The following is a 22,508-nucleotide window of genomic DNA, read 5'->3' on the forward strand; positions in this document are numbered from 1 at the left end:
AGTGGATGGTGGGTGGAGTTTAGTCTTGAGGAACATGTACTCTATACACACTCAACTGGAAGAAGGTCATTTCCATGAATGCTCAATGGGCTCTAAAGCCCGGAGGGCTGGAGTTGCATCTACACAAACACAAACGCACACAGCACGTTCATTAATCACAGCAACGAGGGCTCACCTGACTTCCATGTGCGTATACACATCTTTCACGTATACACACACTCACTAACCAGGCACAAGGGCGCCACAATTAGAGGTGTTATTTAAACCCCACACTGAACAAGTAGCCTAGCTATTGTGGCTCTGCTGAGGGCTTTACTACGAATGCCCGTGTAGAAAGGCAGGACTTTCTTTTCTGGTCAGATGTTAAAGGACATCAAATTTGTTCAAGGTTTTTCTGAGCTTTGCTGTTTTTAAAGAGTGGTCTGGAGCTGGGGTCTAGGCTGTAAGCTAAATGTTAAATAATATTTAGCAAAATATAAAAAATAAATAATTATTATTATAACAGAGCCAGTTTTGTCTTTAAGCTTTTTGGGTGAAATAAAGTAATAATATTGGTCCAAATATGTGTGAAATTGCATTTTAAGGCAAAACCCCTCACATTTTCTTAAGTAAGCTTAAGAAAATAGTATGAAATACTCCATAAATTTTTTACAATTCAGGTTATGTCATTGTTACGCTCATTTAGACCAGTCACATTGCCAGTTTTGCCCTCTTTGTCTTGATATGAGCTAAGTTTTAAAAATGTTTTGTACTATTGCAAAATGTTATATATATATTACACATTTGTCTGGACTTATTTCTTTTTTTTATTCCATAATATCTTATTTATCTATTTAATGCTTTGCATGTTTTGGCTCGCCATAGAAAATAGCCAGTAAGTTGATTAAACAGCTCCTCTAAAACCTAGTTCACACTACACGATTTTAAGCCCTGTGATCAGGTTAAATCAGCGATCGATCGGTGCTCGCCAGTCATTATGTATGAACTACTCAATGTCGCATAAAAATGGCTCCGACGTATCGCTGACACATCGCTGACGGCAGCCAGATTTCTAGCATGCCAAATATCTGGAGGAGTCAGCCGACTCGACATCCACATCCAGCCAATGAGAGCAGGCAGCTACTTCTTCACTGCCAAAGACTTTTTACTCACCTCCAGCTCTCTCTGTAGCACGGATGATCCCTGCTACCTGTGTGTGCTAATCCATAGTTTCACCCATGTTCTTTGTCTTTGTAATTGCTATCTTTACAATAACAAACGACAGCTGTTTTGTGTGTAGTTTCGCATCATTTCCCGGGTCACTTTTTCATGTGTGTTTTCTTGACAAAACATGGTTTGGTGACCAGCCGTCAGGTGACAGAGTTGTTGTCAGCTGGTGTAGTGTGTGACACCCTGGCGACCCTGGCTTCAAGACTCCCGTCACAAGACGGTAAGTCTTGTAGTCGAAACAACACAGCGATCTAGCGAGGCTGAAATTTGTCTACTATGCACGAGCCTGAAAAAGGTTTCAAGAAAAACTGAACATCGCTGCTTCATGAAGATAGGCTTTCTTACAGGTTTGTTGTATTGGATTGCATTACACTTTGTAGGTGTACCTTATGAACTGGTGGTGGTTATTCTGTTAAACTGAACTGGTATGTAGACACACACACACACACAATGCTTCATTAATACCATACTGCGCTGTTTCAGCAAACAAAATCAACGCTTTTATTGATTTCATAAATCAGTCCACTAAGCAGATACATAAGACTGGATGACTTACTTCCATTTTTGTGTAAGAGGATACAAATACTCTCAACATGCTTTTGTAGTCAACTAAGCCACAGATGGATTCAATAAAAGATAAGGATTTAATATCTGATTGAACTTTAATGTGGGCAAATCCAGGTCCATGATCCATGCTGGGCCATTGAGTTGAGGCGCTAATGTGGAGACTGGGGAACCACGCATTTATTCTGCAGTTTTGTGTGCGTACTGCATAAGTGTGTAAGTGTCTGTGTGTGGGTCCGTCACAGAAACCCTACCCCACAGCCACGGACCTGACATCCTTTGTGAGCCTCAAATAAACATGAACATATTTGAGTGTAATATCCAGTTTGATCCCTGGTGCTGTGTACAGAATTGCCATCTGTTTCTGAAGCGAAGGGGATTGATTACATCCTATCCAGGACTCTGTTTGTGTGGCATTCCATTCATTGCCCTACTGCTCCACATTTAAAAAATAAACCCTGAAACCCAAACCCTGCTCTCTTGCTCTCTCCCCACTTACTTTCACTGAAATTGAGATACTTTTGTTCCCCCCAGTATCTGGGGTATCTGGATCTGGGCTGGAACTAACGATTATTTTCATTATTGATTGTTCTGTTGAATCATTTTGCAAGTTGATAAATATTTTTTAATCCTAAAATAGACCATCACTATTTATCAAGGCCCAAGGTGGTGTCTTTAAATTGACAGTAATATCTCTGTGTGGTTTAGTTTTTGGTTCTGATCAATATTAATAACTCATTACTCTACCTGGTGCTGTGAGAAAGCATCCAGCGTCGCAAGATTGGAGATGATTTCCGAGCCATAAAAACATATGACTAAGAGCCTTTTGCATTGTTGTATTTTATATATACACAAAACATTTTAATGAATTGCTACTCTAACTCCTGTCTCTGATCCACTTCCTCAGAGACAGGCCGCGGTAGGATGAGCCCTTTGAAATCATGTTTTGGAGTGAAAATGAAAAGGTTTTAATAAAACTTAAATGCATACAAACTTAATATACAGTCACAACAACACACAGACTCGGAGACGGCAGGAGTCCCTAAGCTCTGTCTCCAGGCTAAGGGTTTGTGGCCCGCTCCAATCACCAACTGTGTAACTCTCCCTGCAGGTGGCTGGAAATGAGGGCAGCGGTTGATTAGGGCAGAGGAGAGCGCTGTAATAGGCAGCTGGCTGCTCTGGATAAGAATAGCTCCAGTGCATCTGTCGAACCACAGGTTTCTGATGCTTTCAATGTATCCAGCAGCCCTTCAAGATAAATCAAACTCGTAATGTTTGGCCTTATTGATACAGCTTTAGGATCTTAGGATAGCCCTGTACTCGCATGTCTTGCTCAGGGACAGAAAACATTGTGACTGTGGCAGGAATCAGGCCTGTTATATACTTTAACTTTTGTCCATTTACCACTAAGACACTTTGCAGTGCATTTTGATACCAAATGGATCACAGCTGATTTGCTTATTATCCCTCCACTTTATTTAGTGACCTCCATCTTGTTACCATTAGCATTCGATCAGTGATACGTTTTTGTTGTGTTGGCTCTGTACTCCAGCATATTGCATTTGAAAAGTTTCAGCTTTGATTAATTTAACATCCGTGTCAGATTTACCATGTAGGAATTGATACCCTTCGTACACAGCGCTCTGTTAGGGAGCAAATTAATCGAATACATCATATATCTAAAATTTGATGATGGGGCTGAACAAATTATTATTTCATTATCAGTTAGTCTTCTGATTATTTTCTTCATCATTTGATGAATTGTTAAGGCAACAGAATGTCAACAAATTTCCTAAAATTGCCCATCATGAGTCCTCAGAGTTCAATGTATAATCTTTGAATCGCTTGTTTTACCTGGAAAAAACACTCCAAAACCCAACGATATTCAATTTACACTGTATAAAACAAGAAAGGCTGCAAATGGTCACGTTTGAGAAGCTGCGTACCTGTTTGTTAATTGTTGCTGTACTCCAAACATCTTTATTTCCTGCTTGTTTTTTGCCTTCACTCTGGTCTTTCGGCAAAGGGTTAATGACACCCGACTTTTTTTCCTAATTTGGTTAAAGTGTGCGCTTCATTTGAATAGAAAGCTTGATGTTGTTTTATTTTTAATCTAATGTGCTAGAGCCCAAAAATAGATAAAATGTCATGGTTAAAGATTTAATGCACTCTGAGTGTTCTTCTAAATGGCTTGCTTAGAGCTTATCTGGTTTCAGTTTTCATCGCCTTCCGCCCCTCCATAAGGTAAAATGAGTAAATTACAAATACACACCAACACACAAACAACACAAAGACTTCCGAGAGCCGCTCAGAACTCAGCTTTTAATTGGACTGGTGCTTTAGAGGTCTCTCTGCCCCTTCGCTGTCTCACACACACACACACACACACACACACACACACACACACACACACACACACATTATGTTCACAGAGGTTTTAATGTAAAACAGCCTATTAAAGCCTCCTGAATCTGATACTGAAGTCACGCTGGCTTATTGTGAACATCTTTTAGTGTCCTTTTGTTTTTGCCCTTTACCAGTTTTGATGTCTGTAATGACTCTGAATGAAGAGCCGAATGTGTTTTACTGAATGGCTGAACATTTTAGCTTTAGTTTCTTCCTAGCAAAATTTGGAGTGAGTACATGTAGTGTTGGGAGACACCGTCGCTTGTTATAAGTCGTCTTCTATACAGCATGATGTTTATTTTTTTAAATTATGGTCCTGTTTAGAGGGAAATAGACGATAAAGCTGGGTATCCTTTTAGACCTTAGCTACCTTGTCATTGACAAGTTGCTACCACCGTGACCTGGCAGGCATAGCAATTTGTAGGCTATCCCTCCCCAGCAACACCCTCTTGTCCAAATATGGTCACTTCTGGTTCCAGAAAAACCAAGATGGTGATGGTAAAATAAAGGTACGATTTAGATGTGTGAACAAAAATTCAGTAGAGAAAGTGAAAGCGTGCAAAGTAATAAAAGTTTTCAGGAAGTGAGGTTTGTTATGAGCAGAAGAGAAAAGGCCTGTTTGATTATCTCAGCTAATGTGATAAACGTTTTTTTTGTTGTTTTTTTTTGTTTAAAGCAATTTGTATTTGAAATCTTTTTTGTATGATCTCATCCTGTTTAACGTACAGTACATAAGCACTTGGTTCATCTGGACCTTCTGCCAGTTACATAACCCATGTCACTTAGTCAGCTGCAGCAGCAGTGCTCTGACTCCGGCTGCTCTCTTCCAGCATCAGACTCATCTTAAACACACGAACAGATGAAGAAGAAGTGTTACTGTACCATGAGATATCTGCCATTTCGAACACGTAATGCCTTTACAAAGTCAGAAGTAATAGGAGGTCGGTTGGTTCCCTTCTTGACAACATGCTGAACTTATTTCACTTTTTAAAATGTCTCTCTGGTGTTTTTGACTGCAACTCCTCAAAAGTGCAATCCTCCACACCCCTGAAGCTGTAGTTTTGGGACCAAGAAATGGCTGCATGGGTAACGTAGTCTTAACAGGAGGTGTGTGCTGGCAGAAGGAATGAGACGTGTCATCTCTCCCTCTGCTCCACCTCCGAACTGCCGCGGACTGACTCAGCCTGGACACACTGGCCCCAGCAGGACTGCTGCCACCGGGGAAATGACTACCCCCAAGCAGGCCTGTTCACCTGAGCGCTCACTGCTATTTAACAAACTTGCTGTAAATTTTCAGCTAACTTTGAATAAGTATACTGTAGGAATATTGTCATTTTTCTTGCCCCTTTTTCACATCAGATTACACGGCAGGCTGAAAATCAGTTTTGTTGTAATAGGTTGGGTTTCAAGTTAACCTTTTCATACCATGCTATTCAAAATCACCAACCTATTAACTTTTTAAAATGAATTGAGAATGCGCTTGGCTTCTTGCTGACAATGCAGACAAAGCTCTTAGTCTGGTTTTACAAGGACACTCAGTTCCCACTACCTAAATTTAATGTTAAATATATAGATGCACCACAATTAAACCATGTGCCGAAATATGACTGTTGATAAAAAATACAAAAGCCTGGCAGCCTTCAGTGTATAATAAGGTGCAGCAAAGGTGTTATCAGAAGTCATCTCTGTCTTGTTGTCATTATCATCAGCTGTTGCCTGCTGTTAGCGACTCTATTCCTTGATCTAGACTATACTGTGACTCACAATGTCAGTACTGACGTCATGTATTTGACTTTTACACTCTGCACACGTGTGTGAGACACGTATTGTACAGTAGTGGTCTCTGAAAAGGCCTAGGTTTGTGTTTCTGTATTCGTGACAGGCTCTGTGCTGCTGCTGTCTGGAGTTTGCAGCAGCAGTCCTCATTGATTTGCAACATTGTCTGTAATTGTTTCATACAACCAGCGAGATTAAAGGGGAAAGGTACCACATTATGACAAAATATCTAGCAGTTGACCAACATCTTACAGTATATATCTGCATACTAACCCTGTTGGCTAGAATTTGGACAGCCTTTTCTGATCCATAGCATGATGAAAATATAGAATTTAATTTTGGCGATGTTCACACCTAAAAACCCTATTTTTTTTTATTTCCCTCTTCTGATAAAACAAACCAGGCTGCCTCAACATCTCAGTCCTCTTCCTCCAATTACAGACTTGAAACATTTCTGCCTGAGCTTCTCATACCACCACTGAAGTTAAATGAATCCTTCCACCGCAGTGAAGCTCAGCATGATTTATTGTTAGCTACCATAATAAACTTATTGTAGTTAAGATTTTTGTCCACTGCGGGTGAGGATCAGTGAGCAAAACTGCCCACTGATTGAGTTGGGCACCGACTCAGCTGATTCCAAATCAATTCTCAAGTGAAGAATAGAAAGGGGCCCTATTTTCAGGCTCTTACACCACTAAATGCAATCTGAAACAAGCTAACTGGTCCTGAGTAAGGCGGGTACAACGTAACAAAAAGGGCTTTGCTGTTACTAACGCTCTGTCTCCAGTAGTGGAGAACAGCCTCTCTGCTGCAACACTGGTACCAGTGAAACCCATTGTTAACCACAGCGCAGTACAGACGCATGTAATTTGAAATGAAACAGGTCTGTGGAGTTATTTTCTTCGTCCGACCAGAATTGGTGCTGCAATATATGTTGGTTGGTTGGCTCATTTGCTAGTGCTAACATTAGTCTCTGGGTGTGTTCACACATTAATTAGCAAGTCATTTAAAATATTCCCAAATTTTTGTGTTATTTGAAGATGAACTGTAACAGGACTTGGTGTGCGCATGCTGTGCACTGTCCTGGTGCAGCACTGTGCTCTTTTTTTTTGTCCCATTAACATTATTAATTACGTACAAAAAACATTTTTGGCATTTGTGAATCTGTTCAGAATCATAGAGGATGAGATTCATGATTCTTAGGTGAAATTGTCTTAATATTTACATTAGCTCAGTTAAATCAGTAAAAAACAAAAAAATGATGCTAGAATAAGGTTGTCAGCATCAGAGTGAGTTTTCTTGGCTGAAGGGATCTGCTCAGGTAAAAGCGGCTCGAGGATAAAAACAAACCCCGTGTTACTGACATCTTGATCGGTGATCGAGAGGACAGAGGTTGACTTTACTCATTTCCTCTCTGACAACAAGTGGATGCTGTTCCTGTCATCCACGTTAACATGTCCTTGGAGGGTTTCTTTTTTTTATCCTTGATTGAGTGAATTGAATTGAAAGTTTGCCCCGATCACAGGAATAATGAAAGGCATGCATTTCATTACATTCACTCATAAAGGTTGATACATAACGTTGGTATTTTGTAGCTTCTATTTCTGTTGGAGTATTAGTTTTTTCATGGGACTCTCTAGGCTGATTTTACATTTTTTAAAAAGTAAGCGCTTGGTCATGATGATAACTTGAAATGTGCTAGACTTTCTAACTTGCATCTAGTTGTTTTGCAGTCAGAACAGACTTTGTCTATTTTGTTGTCTAAAATTTGGCCTGATGTGTGTGTGTGACAGCCAGAGAGGCTCCTACTGCACCTTACAGCTTAACAGTCTGTATTTTAATTGCATTCTGAATGCTTTTGGTACTTTGAAAAGGTCGCCTGTTCTCAGGAAGTGACATGATGATGAATGGCGACAAAGCCAGCACAGAACACACCTTTAAAAAAGAGTTTGTTTCCTGTGGCCTTGATGGATATAATGGAGGTGTTTTAGAGAGAGCCAGTTCCCACAGGAGGCTGGAGCTCCCCCTTCAGGTCAAGGTGGTTAATATTAGAAGATTAAGGAGTCAAGTTCCCACACACACACACACTCATGCCTCCTTCTCTCGGAACATTGTGATTGGTATATTTAAATGGACTCTTCTAGGTGTCTTCCTCATACACATGAATCTGTCTTAATCTCTCTGTGCCACTTGAATTTTATATGCCCTACTGTCATGAATGTAAATGAACAGCTTTGCTAAAGCGTTTGAATACATTTGGGATCTATCTGAAATAACAAGCAGGTGAGTGTAAACACTTGTCCCACCTGCCTCTCTTTCTCTCTTTCCTCATTTAATTCAGCATTTTTCTTCCAAACCCATACCTCCCGACAACAGACCCCCCCCCTCTCTTATACAAGCTTGGATTTCAAACACTATGCCTCCATCACTGCAGGTCCCTCACCAACACCATTATACCATTCAGATACAACTTGATATCATCAGGATGAGCGCCGCGCCTCTCTGCATTCAGATGCTCTTATCTCATTATACCCAAATTGAATCAGCCTGCCAGCTCTCTGTTATCACACTGCATTTTAGACTCGTCCAGAATCGGGAAGTTGAAATGTGGCATCTTTGATCAAGGTCTGTTCAGTTTGGCCTCTGTAGGAGTGTGTGATGTGACGAACAATGAGCAATGTTATTCAGCAACTCAAGACTACAAATCACGATTAATAATTAGGATTGAGTTTATAGCATCTAGCAGCATTTAAGTAATCACACAGCTGTAGAATTTACACACCAATGATCATAAATGAATGTATAGCTCAAAGAGTCATAAATGGTCTAGCCAATGACAAAGTCAATGACTATATGAATTCTATACATAGGACGCAGGGAAGACAGGTTTAGGTTGTACATTGTAAATTCTTAAATAATGGGTCTGAAGTCTGAAATAAAAGCCATGGCCAGTGTGAAATACTGACTGTTTGCTAATAAAAGCCAGGTAAAAATATTGAGGAGATGCAATTATCTGTACTGTAATAGCTCATGTGACAAATTAAAATTTTTGAATAATGTTCATATAACAACGGTCATGCCATACTAATCTGCTGTTCTGAATTTCTATATTAAACCGAAGTACTGTTTTCATTCACAGCTTCATTTCAATCATTTCTACTTTATCATTATTGTAGCATGGTTAGATATAGATATATACTTTATTTATCCTGAGAAAAAATCAAGCTACTGTAAGTGAAAATCATCACCTCCTGTATATGCTTCAAAAATAACTGTTGATAAAATATGAGATATGAGATATACTTATGCTATAAATCAGGCAATTTTAAAACAAAGACATGTCTCTAGTCTGTTTCTGGTATTTTTGTTCTAGGACAAGTATTTATTGGTCATTTTCCAAGAGTATGTAAAATTGATATCCATCTCAAATGTGTATCGAGCTGTTAATCACTACAATCACATTTTGATTTAATGCATTTAAACTGGGTAAATGGTAGCCTGGCTATTGAGTCATTTTCATAAACAACCAAGATGGTTGCCGTTGATGTGGAACTGAAGTCTCTTGAAGTTTACTGAGTCTCTTTAGCAGTTTACTTACATATGAAGGACAAGCCACAGTCTTTGGTTGACAACTATGTACATATTTTGGACAGGGAGGACAGATAATTTGAAGGAGGAGTCAAAGAAGCCATCTACACTAGAGTGGAGAAACCACCTCTCAACAGGGAGGAGGTCTGCGACACAACTTCCCCACTTACAATGGTGTCTGTGACAAAGTGGGTTTGCTCACCACTTGTTCCATACAGGTCATTATCTATAGTACACCTTCTAGTCTATATAAGTGTTTATTTATAAGTGCACCACTTACTATCCCGGGTTTTTTGTGTTTGCAATATGTTACAGTCTACAGCAAAGCATATGGTAAGTTAGTTAAGTTAAGTAAGTTAAGTTAAGTAAGAGTAAACACACACAGTCACAGTCATAAGTTAGTTTCAGTTCCTTTTTATTAGGTTGCAAGTTTAAACATGGTTTAATTGTTTTCCTGTGTTAATACTTACAATTGTTTATTCCTTTGTTCAGTTCCACCATGCAGGACTATTGTTTTGGGAGGGGCCGGCCTAAGCATTTCCTGATTTATAGGAATAGGGTGGTCATGGATGACATATCCGGGGCAAACCAATTAGAGGGTTTTCTTTCTTTATAGGAATGTTTCTTTGGGTTATTATAAATAAATGTATAAATATGCCTGACCTGTTTTCTAGTCATTGGACGTGGAGTGAACTGGTAACTGGCTTACAAATGTTAAGAGATGTCTAGATAATAATGTTATGGAGTAGATCAACCTGCATCAGAATGGGATGGGCTGAGTTATTTTCCTTGTTTGTTTGTTTGTTGAGTTATCCGTGTACTGCAGACCACTGTAAATAAAACAGTCACCTCTGGAAACATACGATGTCAGGCTACACCACAGCGTCCTTTCATCCCTTCCCAGGAGATTGAACACTTAAATTTCGGCCTCATGTGCCAACGACGGCTATACTGTTACAACAGCCAGGAGCACTAATGAAAAAGCAGCATCCATCACCTTGATAAGTGCTGTCAGTCAAAATTGAAGAAGCCTCTTGGATGCGAGAAGAAATGTCTTCAGCCAAGTCCAGTTGCCTTCTGATAGGTTGTAGATCTATCCAATTGTGTCCAGAGGCCTTTTTGTCTGCGCCCGTTGATAACGCGAAATCGAATCCTTCCATTTGCAAATTAGTCTGCGGAGTCAGACGCTGTCCTCCTTTCACTGTCACGATTCGAGGCCGTGTCTTTGTCTTGTGTTTTTCGTCAGTTTGAATAGTTGAAAGTTTTGCGAGGAAGAATATGGCCTCTGCTGTGATACAAAGCCATTTGACAGGAGGCCGGCTGTTTGGTAGAAGGCATGTAAGTTATGTAACAGAAGGGCCTTGGTGAGTGTAAAAATGATTCAGACTGGAATAAACGGGTGCTTTTCTGTTGCATAACTAGATGACACCTCTGTGTCCCTTCCATCCACACATACACAAACACTTTATTTAATAAACTGAAGGCACATAAACAGTGCACGTCCTCCATCTCCTACCGTTACTCCTTTAAAGTTTCTCAAGCAGCTTTTCCACACTGCACATAACACACAGATACAGGCATGAGTATCATGCTGATTCACTCTTATAAAATCACTGACTCTGGTGAAGTATGATCTAAAGCAAGCAACAGGTGGACAAGAAAACAAGTTGATAAAGTAAAACAACAGTAGCGCCACCTCGAACTTTGTGTTTTTTTTGTAGCAAAGTGTTTATGTGTAGAATATCTGCTTCTAGTGTTTCGCTGTGAATCTGTACTAAAAAAGCATTGCTGTGCCTCATTTGTAAGACTGCATCATAAAATACTAAGAAACACCAGTTGTGGCACTATATTATGTCATATTTTATACCCTTCTTACTATCAACAGCTTTATTAAATTTCACACGTTTAGAAGTGTAAAACCTTGTAAAATATTCCTTGTTTCCCAGCAAATTAACACTTGCTTTTGTAGCATTTGTTTCTCCAAATTAAGGCCAACAATATTCCATAAATGCGATCAGCCCAGAGTTTTTCAGCTAAAATCGTTAGTGTTCAAAAACGTGAAAGGGCATTTAAAAGGTTTGGCATCTTTCAAAGCCAAACATCTTTGTTGGAGTCAATATAATACTGGATTGTTGCAAACGAAATGTCTCCATCAGGTCTGCCAGCTCCTTAGTCACTCAACTGATTCAGATCCTTATTTTTGGGCTGCTCAAAAACGTAATGAACAAAAGATATCGCCCCCCCTCATGAAAAGTCACATTTTCTCTTAAATGTAATGTAAATTTTTGGGCTTTGGTTGTAGGCCTCAGTGTGTTGAATAATGTGTAGTAGAACTGTTCATTATTGATTACAGTTTCTACTGTTGGTCATTGATAAGTTTGTTCATCCAACATAATTATGATATATTGTAAAAAATATAGTTTATTGGTGAATTATTTAGAGGCAACGGCTGGTGTACAAAGTGATGAACACATACAAATGGGCAGATTCATGGAAAAACCAATGAAGTATTTTAGTAAAGTGCTGTTCCACCAGAGCCTCCAGAGCAGCGTCATAGATTGTCCAAGTCTTAGGAATGCTACTGGAGGTATGAACACCGTTTGCTACTGGAGGTATGAACACCGTTTTCCCAAACACGTTGTTTGGTGTTTTTATGATCGTGGTGGAAAGCACTTTCTAAAGCTATTGATTTTATTGATTGTCTGAGTTCTGTTAACTCTCACTGTATGTTTTCTCCACTCTTTCTAAACAGCAAAAACATAAGATTTTAATACTGTATTTACAAATGGTTGGGAAGATTGAGTGGTTTTCAGTGTAAAGTTGGGAAGATTGAGTGGTTTTCAGTGTAAAGTTCAGCTTGATTTATATTTGAACACACCTGCTAAGTCAAGATGACAGTTTTGACCACAACATTTAAAGTACTACTCCAGTAATATTAAAACAAGCTCACTGTAGTTCAAATCTGATCCTTTTTTTACCGAAGTTTCTGACCTGCTAGAAAAACATCACATTGTCTACCAGCCAGATCGTTAATCAGATGTCCTTTATCCCTGTGTATTTCCTTTCAAACTGAATAGCAACAACGTCATCTCGCAGAAATTCCTTCTGATTCTATAGTTAGTTGGGGGGTGACCAATTCAGGCATAATCAGGCTTAATCCAAGCTGTTTCTGCCTAGTTTTATATGTCGCTCCAAAATTTCCTGGGTTGAGATCTGGTTACCGTAGCATATAATTCACATCATTTTCATACTCATCAAACCGTTCAGTGACTTCTCATGCCATGTCAATTTGTCACTCTGGAATAGACCACTTCTATTAGAACTGTTTTACTGGAAGATAAAGTTGCCATCCTGATTCAAAATCGAGATCAACTGGCCTGCTCAGTATTGTTGTTCACGACACAGAATGATAGGATGTTGACACTTTGTCTTTCTGTAACACCGTGAGTCCTTTTTGTTGAGGCCCTGTTTTACCATCAGTCTTTGAAGAGTGGAACTGGACTCAAGTTATTGAATTTTTGTGTCCTTGTCTATTCTGCAGTTTCCTTCACTTTTAAATATCTTTTACAAAATGTGGCTTTTCGGTTTTGCAGAGGTTGCTCTCTTCTTTATTGTTCGGTATTTCTTTGAATTTTCAGATGTCCTGAATAAGAAAAACATGTTCTTTGCCTCCTAGCTGCATGCAGGTTAACTTGACATGTCAAACTATTTCCTTTATGCACCACTTTGTCGGTAAGACAAGTTACATCATACTGCACCTTTCAACTTCAAAGGATATAAATAATGTGATACAAAAATCCAATCTATTGTGTTGATAATGTGGAGCCCTAGTTCAAGCATAAATCATAACCATAAGGAACAGTGCGTTTCATTGTCCTCAAAGAAAGTTGATTCTCCTGTCTGTTCTTTAGTTGCTGACCATAGAAATGTCTCCATCCCATCAAAATAAACAGCAGTGAGTCTTGTTTATGTAAGTCACTGTTGGATCGCTCTGATTCTGTGCCCTCAGTTCCTCTCTCATACGAAGCTTTATGATGCAAAATACATAGAGAAATATGTAAGGAAAATCTGCAGGATGATCCCCCTCATGGCCACCCAGCCATAGTTTATCATACATATGTAAAAATATTCAAATTAAACCCCACCAATACCAGCAGGTTTTGCATTATTTGAAATGATCAATATGTACGTTATGCTTCTCTTTTGACATAAGTGGAGAATGTGTTGTGTGAGTTTATATGCATATGTTTTTATTAAACCCTACCAGCATTTCTTTTAGTGATGCCTTTTGTGATCTGAGCAAAATGAAAAACTATTATTAATGTATGGAAAACATTATGGGCCAAATTTACTAAAGGTTTTACATGAGTAAAAACGTGTGCAAAGTTGATAACACCAGCAAAATAACACATAAGCTGATCTGCTAACGGTGTGCACGGATAATGACGTCTTTCGAAAGTGCAAGACAGCACCTGCTGTTCTTTTACTACTTTTGCCTTAATGAATATGCAATTTGGGGCGTGTCAATTTTATTGTGAAAAGTAATGTGAGGGTAACATGCAAATACATTTATTTACTACACACAGTGTGATCTACCAAGCCTAAACGGAATTTCATGTGAGTGCAACAGCATCTGTATTTAATACGTTTGAAAGGAAGGTGCAAACTGCAAAGTGTTGCGCAGAGATGGCTGCTGTTGTTGTTGCCAGAAGGAGACACAGCCGTAATCAAACAAAACTTAGAGAAATAACAATATTAGAAAATAGTATTCCATATCCAAAATTATTTTATTTTATTTAATCGATGAACTATATGATTTTTTTATTTGTGTTTTCCTTTAGCTTTGGCAATACTGTTGTATTAACATTCATGGCAATAAAGCAAATTTTATTTAGACCAGACTTCTTTTCTCCGTGAGATGGAAGAATTTAGAAAGTTGTGTGGCGCTGCGGAGAGCCGCCAGCTGCAATGCATGGATCATGTGTAAAATTAATCCAGCCACAGTCAGTGATTGTTCCCTCTGGCTGGATGAAGCACGATCTGCTGGCATTTCCTGGCGTCTGGGTCATTCCAGCATACTGTATCTGTTTCTGCTGAGGTTTCCCAAAGCAGTTTTTCAGGTGTGCTGTCCCAAGTACTTTGTGCAATCTCAGGCAGGATGGGCAGGTACGAGGTTTTTACGCAGTGGCTGCTTTCCCTCCTGACTCTCCATGGCGGAAACCATTAAAACATGCAAAACCCTAAATACTGCCACCTCCATTGTGTTTGCTCCTGTTGTCATCTATGCAATAATTCTTAGTTGATTACCCACAACAGATACTACAATTGTACGTGCAATATTGTAGAATGCACACGCAATAGTACTCTTTATTTGGGATGTTAGTAAATCCGGTCCTATGTCACATAGCAGGAGATATAACGTAGTTCATGTAAAATATTCATGACAGTCTTCCTCTCTTCCATGCTGTTTTTCAGGCACGTTACAAGCAGAGTCTTGACCCCACGGTGGACGAAGTGAAGAAGCTGTGCACGTCACTGAGACGCAACGCCAAGGAGGAGCGAGTCCTCTTCCACTACAATGGCCACGGGGTGCCACGTCCCACTGTCAATGGAGAGATCTGGGTCTTCAATAAGGTACCACACACAAACTCTCTATATTAATGCAGCAGTAAATCTCCTAGTCCCAAACAGCATAACCACAGTAGTACTGCATTCACATAACAAACAGTTGTGACATTTCAGTAGCATTTATTGAACTGAACCACATAATAGGCCAAATCATGCTGTTTTGGTCTGGTTTGGTCTGCAAGTTGAATTACGATACACACAGTCTAACGCAGTCACTTAAGGCTTAGTTTCACACAAAGCACTGCAGTATGTCCTCCAAGCAGGATGAAAAGAAATACAAAAATAATAGGTTCAGAGCATTTTGACAGCATGTTCTTTCCACTGGCTTTACCAACTTTTCCCTCTTGGATTAGATGTGTGGCTTTCTGAATGCAGATATTTTTACTGGTTATGACTTTCATAACATACTCTTTATATCCTCACACAAAGACATTCAAAGAGAGCTGATAAATTGTCCAGATGCATGTGCACCGTGACCACCATGCTCAGCATTGAGGAGCTGTGTAGCAGAGTGTGCAGCCATGTGTGGTCTATAACGTTCTTCTGGTAACACTCGTGGACTTCTTGCTTCTTCGCAGAAGCCTCTTGAGGAAGTTGAGGATTGTTCGCACCAATTCATTTTGAAAGAGCAACAGCCAGTGGGTTAACTCAATAACTGCCAATGGTGTTGTGTTTATAGGCCTCGCCCCTCTTAGCTGTGTTCCAGTAAAAAACACTACAAAGCATGATTTTTGTCCCCAAAGTAGAGATGATTTGTACACTAGAGTGGCTTCCTGTGGTCAAAAAGTGCCAAATGACGTTACAACCAAATTTGAAAGCGTTCGTCATAGCTTACCTGCATGTAGTGTTCTTAGGGTTGAGCTCGACAGCTATGTGGAGACTCTTGAGTTGTTCATCACCTTGTCCTCTAAGTAAGCACCCACTCACAGTGATGCACTGCTGCTGTCTGGGCTTAGCTGTTGCCTCCACGTCCCCAGTACACCCTCGGGCCTTATGTCCTCTTCTCCTTCTCTTTTCTCCTTCTTCTTCCTCCACATTTTACTCCTCGTACTTATTCCTTTTCCTGCTAAATGAAGCTGCTGTGTCACTGGCTGCCGAAACATGAGATCAGTAGAGATTTGGTGTTAAAGCATTGTCAGGGAGGCGGTGTAGAACACCTTTTATTGCACCATGATTATTAGATTTATTACTTACTGCCTCTTTTTGTGTTTGTGTCCCCATTTTTTGTGCCTCTCATTTTCCCTCATCATTATTTTCTCTTTTCAACTGTTTCTCTCCTCTCCTCTCCTCTCCTCACACTCTTCATCAAACAGATGACGAGTTAAAAATTAAACACAAATCTACAAAAGTGAGTTATCAGCAGTAACATGATGCACCGTCTCTCTCATTCCTCACTCCGACACCTCCGTGTCTCTTTCTCTTTTTCTCTTTCAGAACTACACCCAGTACATCCCGCTGTCCATCTACGACCTGCAGACGTGGATGGGGAGCCCGTCCATTTTTGTCTACGACTGCTCCAATGCCGGAATCATTGTCAAGTCGTTTAAACAGTTCGCCCTGCAAAGAGAGCAGGAGCTGGAGGTGGGCAGCCGCACTGACAAACACAGTCATGCCAACAACACAGCAGCCGTGAATTAGTAGTAGGGGTGGAAGACAAAAAAAATAAAAAACTTAGATTAGGTGAGTCATACCAACACACACAAGTCAGTTGGTGTGCAGGAACTGGGGAGAAATTAACAGCTGGAGTTATCAGTGACAAAGTGGGTGATTTGTCACTCTTACACACACACAAACTCACATCCTGTATTTATAAAGAGGACCTAAGTGGTGTCAAGTCATGATTCTCCGCTTGGATCCTCCCTGAAAAATCAACAATGTCCTTAGTGCTGTGATCCAGATCAAATGGGCAGCTGTCTCTAAATCATGGTTATGGTTTAGTCTTGGGAGTACACAACCCCTCTCCACACACCTTACCTACCCCAACCCCATTCCCCTCACTGCTTCACCGTTTTCTGACATTTTTTCTCTCTTTCTCTCTCCCGGCAATGGCGTGTTATGTGAATGCCTAATGAGATGGCGCTGTCATTCATCTCAATTATTCATGGAGAAGTTTCAGCCAGACTGTAGAGTAGCTGGAAATCGAGAGCGCGATAGAGAGAGGGGCACACGATGAGCAGTACTGAGCAGAGAGATGGGAGGGCTTCTGTGAACGCTGTGTTTACCCATTAAAGTAGAGGTGAAGGCAGCAGCTAAACTGCTGAGTTGCCGCAGTGTTTGACAGAACTCTTCACAAGAGTCTCCATCCTCAACCTCCCCGGCTCTTTCCTGTTTCAGTTTGCAGAGGTCATGGCAGGGCTACACCATCAGGGCTGAAATCACTGATCATATTTTACTAAATACAACAAAGATTTCTTTCCTTGTTCCTGGAAAAAGAAGTTTCTTTGCACCTTTTATATTTTGAGTTTGTTTACTGTAGTTATTTATAAAAGTAGCTCCATAGTTATTTTTTTTATTTGAAAACAATAATTTCTTCTTCTCTTAGTTTGGGAGGCATTTTTCCCTCAGACAAACTACTTACATGTCATTATCCAGGTTCAAAAGAAAAATTGTCCAAGAGACAGACAATGGTCTCTCAGACGCCACCTCACAGATCTGGCTTTAATTTACTCAAGCTCACTCGTTCACGTTTAATAGAACATTTAGTGGAATAGCTTCTGCAAGTTTAACTTGACTTGTGGCAAAGACTTTTTGAGGTTTTATTTGTAATGCCTAAACCACCTGTTATGTAAAATTAAGAGCCTAATGTAATATATATTAATACAAAAATACGTTTTATTATATTATTTAGTATTGTATACTCTTGTAGAAAAAGCCTGGAAGTATACAGTATACCTTTTGGCTCTAAAATAATCAACATTTTGTAAATGAATTGATTATCAGAGTGAGCTATTATATAAATATAGTCACCTGCCCAGAATGTGAGTGATATGTAAATTACTTTAATTCCTTGTAGGTGTACCGAGTGTCAAGATTGCAGCAATTACTTTCTTTCTTTGCCTGTGGGTGGCACCAGCATATCTACACCTGCATCTAAACTGCTGCTGGTACCTTTCTTGATGTTGCACGTTGGACTAGAACTACTAGTCCAGATGTTCAGGTTTAAAACTGCTGTTGAAAAGTATCGTCTGTTTTTCGCATCAAACACACTGTGTCTTCTTCTGGGTTTTCTAACAAACAACTTTGTCCATAACAGGTTTTTAATAATATGTTTTGACTGTCTTGTCTATTGAAAGAGAAATGACCGTCCAGCCTAGAGTTTCAACAGCCAGAGAGGAGGTGGTGGGAGCACAAACCCCTCGTTCTTGTAGCGTTTTGTACAAGGGTTACTGAGTAATGGGCCATTTGGGGTTCTCCCAAGGCTATAGCCAAGATAAAATTTTTAGCTACCACTGTCTGTTGTCAGTTGAGTGTAATTCTAGTCAACCCTTAGCCTTAAGGTCTAGGAGTAAAGCTTGTGAAGTGACTATGAGTATTGTCAGCTGAGAGATGCTGTGTGGCTGACGCAAGAAAGGACGGACAGTGCACACATGTATTTATTTATTTATTTAAAGGTTGGAGCTTCAGGGTTTAACTATAGTTTTAGGTAGGGAAATAAACGGAGGAAGTCCCCCAGTCAAATGCAGGTGAGGTTGCATGTCCATAAGCAATTTCACTTTTCTGCCTGAGTGCCCGCCCTTCTCACCCACTCACACAGGAAGTGTTTAACAGGGACGGGTAATAGAATATAAAGACAGAGGCGATGACTTCTAGAGACTTTTTAATCATGCAGGAGGTGATCCGAGCAGGGAGTCCCCCACCTCGCCAACGCTCTCCTGCACCCACATCCCTCTGTCACAACATTCTGTGCACGCACATGGGGTAATCATGCAACAATGAGACACACACACACGCACACGCTCGCTTTGTCAGCCATTTTTAAATACACACTGTACACACACACACACACACACGGTGCACCCGTTTCAAATAGCACGACAGGCCTGGTCTCACCAGGGACTGTATTGTTTGGTGATGAAGACAAGAGCATGAAGGAGCCGGCTGATGGGAAGATGTAAAAGGAGGAGGAGGTGTTTTATCACTCCTCCACAGCGCCAGATCAACCTTCTCCTGCAGTCCAGTCAGTCAGTCTCTATTATAGGGCCACCTGCTTCCTTTTAAATATCTCATCACTTCCTGCGTGCACTCAGCAAACATGCTCACTGCATTAGTTGCGGGGCGGATGTGTGTGCCCGGCAGCACTTGCAGCTACGAACACGCTGGACTGTGAGAGCTTGTGTATGCGTGTGTGTTGTAGGTAAGGTGTTTGTGGTGCCAGTGTTTCCAGGATGCTCACATTAAGCCTCCAACGGCTCTTTCGATAATTTTAATGAATAATTGATGCACGGCTGTAAAATTTATTGCCCGATAGAGTTGCTTTTTGGTTGCCCTGCGTGCACGTGCGGCACTGAGCTCTTCTGCTGTGATCGTGTGTTTTTACATCTGAAATCCTCCCACCCTGTGGGATTAGTCTCATAAATTAGTGTCACTTAACAAAAAAGGGATTCACAGCAATTAAATTGTACCCTGATATCTCCAGTGAAAGAGAAAAGAAAGCTGTCATGGTGATTTCCATGGTAATTTGCAAGACTACAATATGCTAATGTGATAATTACAATGGATGCTTGGCATTAATCAGCTTCTGCTGGCAATGTTGTCGTATTTACCGTTAGGATTACTGCAGCACGCCGTCACACACTTCTTCCAAATTTCTTTGAAGAGACAATGTTCTTCATAGGTTGACACAACAAGAGGCTTTAGAAACGCATGCCACTTTGTTTGTGTCGTCTGTCTCTGCGAGTGAGTCGCCGATTTCCTCATTAGAGAGAGAGAGGAGGAATTATGTTACAAGAAGACTGGCAGAGATCCATCTGCACAGCAACAATCGGGCACCCACTCACGCCTGCAAGTATTTCAAAGAGAAATGAAATATGTATGTTGATAGATAAAGACACATGCACAGTTGCAAACGCTATCATGCTTTCCGCCATTAATTAAGACTATTCTTATTCTGTATTTTTAATATCATGATTTATTCATGTGTGTGCAGAGCTCCTTATAGAGGGGTTCTGTAAATACATAATGTCTCACACTGAGATCTGAGCTTCAGCTGCTGCCGCTGCCTTTCTTCCACCACTTAGTATAGAGTCAGCTAATGAGTTATTGGACTAGTGACGAGCAGGAAAGCTGTGCAGTATATACAGGAGTCGGGGGGCATTACATAAATCTACACAAGCCCTTTTTATGCAGTTTGATTAGCTTAACTAGAAACCTGTGTTGAACATTTGAATCAGGTCATGGTAGTTTTATGAATAGAATACAGAAGATCAGTTTTTTGTTGCCTTTTTTAAGTGAATTTTTCCAGGCCTACAACAGGAATAGCATTTCTTTCCCTGTTTTGTTTCACGGGTAGGCTGTTGGATCATTTGTTGTATTTGTTTCCTTGTCTCATCCTCTAATTGACTTGAGTCACCCTCTGGGCACAGAAAGACTGGCACGTCCCCTCAGTCCTTGCCTCGGGTCATAAGGTTTACCCCAACTTGCATCAGATGCTGAGCTAAAGCTAGCAGGCCCACGGAGTAGCTTCCACTCACGAGCTCTTTCGTATTACTGCTCTGTTTGTGCTTGTCTTTTAGTTGTTTGCTGGGTCTGCTATACATGAAAGTGCTTCTGTTCTTAGATTATATGTCTATAAATGCACCTATGATTGCTTGTGTTCTTTTGACAGTGGAAATTGATTGCCAGGGCTTTTAGTGCAATCTAACACTGAATACAGTTTTCTCACACTCTCTCCTCCCACTTAGCCTTCGTGCCTGAAGCCCCCAAAGTGTTTGCAAACACAGAAAGAGTTTTAGCACTTTTAGCAACATTTTCCGCTGCAGTAAACAGCTGTTCAAGGTGTATACAGCTCTTTAAGAGTTCTTATGGTGACAGTTTGCAATTCATACCCGACATGCTTATCTACACTGAGCAAGGCCAGGTGTGCAATACGGTGAGTTTTCCCCCACACTTCCCACTCACTGGAGGTTTTTCTTTTCCTGCCATTGACATGCTGTTTTGACTAATTACCATAAATCAAGATCAAGACATAAATTTTTTATTTATACAATGAAAGTTACCGGGACGGTGCACATTCATAGACATTTCTGTAATAGTGCCTGTTTAGCCATCTTGGCAAATTGTCTACTGCAGTACCTTCTTTGATGTGGTCAGTCGATTAATCACTGTCACTTGATGAGCTAAATCCAAGTTACCGTGATGGGCCTTGTCATGCAATCAGTTTAGTAACAAGATGACATTGTTAAGAATTGCCTCCTTAAATATATGGCCTTCGCCTTGTGATATACTGTCGCACTTCTGGTCTTTCTTCATGAAGCTTAATGTCTCCTTAAAGAGTAATAACTTCTGAGACTTTATTCAGGTGAGGTAATAAAATGTAGGAAGCCCAGACGGGATGTCTCAGTCAAGGATTTTTGATCCGAGTCGTTTAATATTGGGAATCTGACAATATCAGATCAGATCTGATACTTTTATTTACATAAATGTTGACTGAAAATCTGATACATTGAAATAACAGCTCTAGACCACTAAATGCACCTTATTTTTTACAAGCTACCTGATTTAAAACCATTTATGGTTCTAAGCTTTGAGAATGCGACAGAAACACTAGGTATACTCACGGTTGTACAGTAATGTTACTGAGTCAGATTCACAAACTCTTAATTTTCAGTTCGACCGCTTGGAGCGCTCCAACATTAGCAGGCTGAGGTGGACAAAACACAAAAGCTGGAGTGACAAAAAAAAATTGGGAGCCAATGTGACTGGAGACCTCCCAAGCATTTGCCAATGAAATATCAAACACTTATTCAAAAATATTTATATAAACAGGTTCAATTTATTTATCTGTTCCAAAATTAGAGCCTGTGAAACTGTGATGGTATATTGTGTAGTCAATGAAAGAGGACCAAGAGTCTGGGTGGTATTTTGCAGAAGAGGCAATAATAATAACATAATAATCTCCCTTCCTAATTTCTTACTAAAATTAGGCAAAGCAACAACCCATAGCAGTCAGCGATGATAAAGGGAGGACTTGGATTGCTGCCTCCATTAAGACCCACAGCTCATTAAAGTCTACTCGGCAAAAGACAGAAACCATATTGAACTCCCAGCAAACAGTACAATGCAGCACATAAATAGTCAAGCTCCAAATATAATTAAAGTTTTACATCATAGGCAGGCCT

General features: G+C 40.2%; 1 protein-coding gene across 4 annotated transcripts in view; it reads left to right on the forward strand.

Moving 5' to 3' along the window:
* Positions 1-22,508, forward strand: part of rptor (regulatory associated protein of MTOR, complex 1) — a 239,276-nt gene that overhangs the window by 46,932 nt on the left and 169,836 nt on the right. For all 4 annotated transcript variants that reach the window (XM_038714432.1, XM_038714434.1, XM_038714433.1 and 1 more), the window contains exons 5-6: positions 15,019-15,177; positions 16,606-16,752. In XM_038714432.1, the coding sequence (XP_038570360.1) occupies positions 15,019-15,177; positions 16,606-16,752 (306 nt within the window). The remainder of the gene's footprint in view (positions 1-15,018; positions 15,178-16,605; positions 16,753-22,508) is intronic.

The sequence above is a fragment of the Micropterus salmoides genome, unplaced genomic scaffold (genome assembly GCF_014851395.1).
Source record: "Micropterus salmoides isolate LMB-PRFRI ecotype aquatic unplaced genomic scaffold, ASM1485139v1 Ms_hic_scaffold_12, whole genome shotgun sequence".
NCBI lineage: Eukaryota > Metazoa > Chordata > Actinopteri > Centrarchiformes > Centrarchidae > Micropterus > Micropterus salmoides.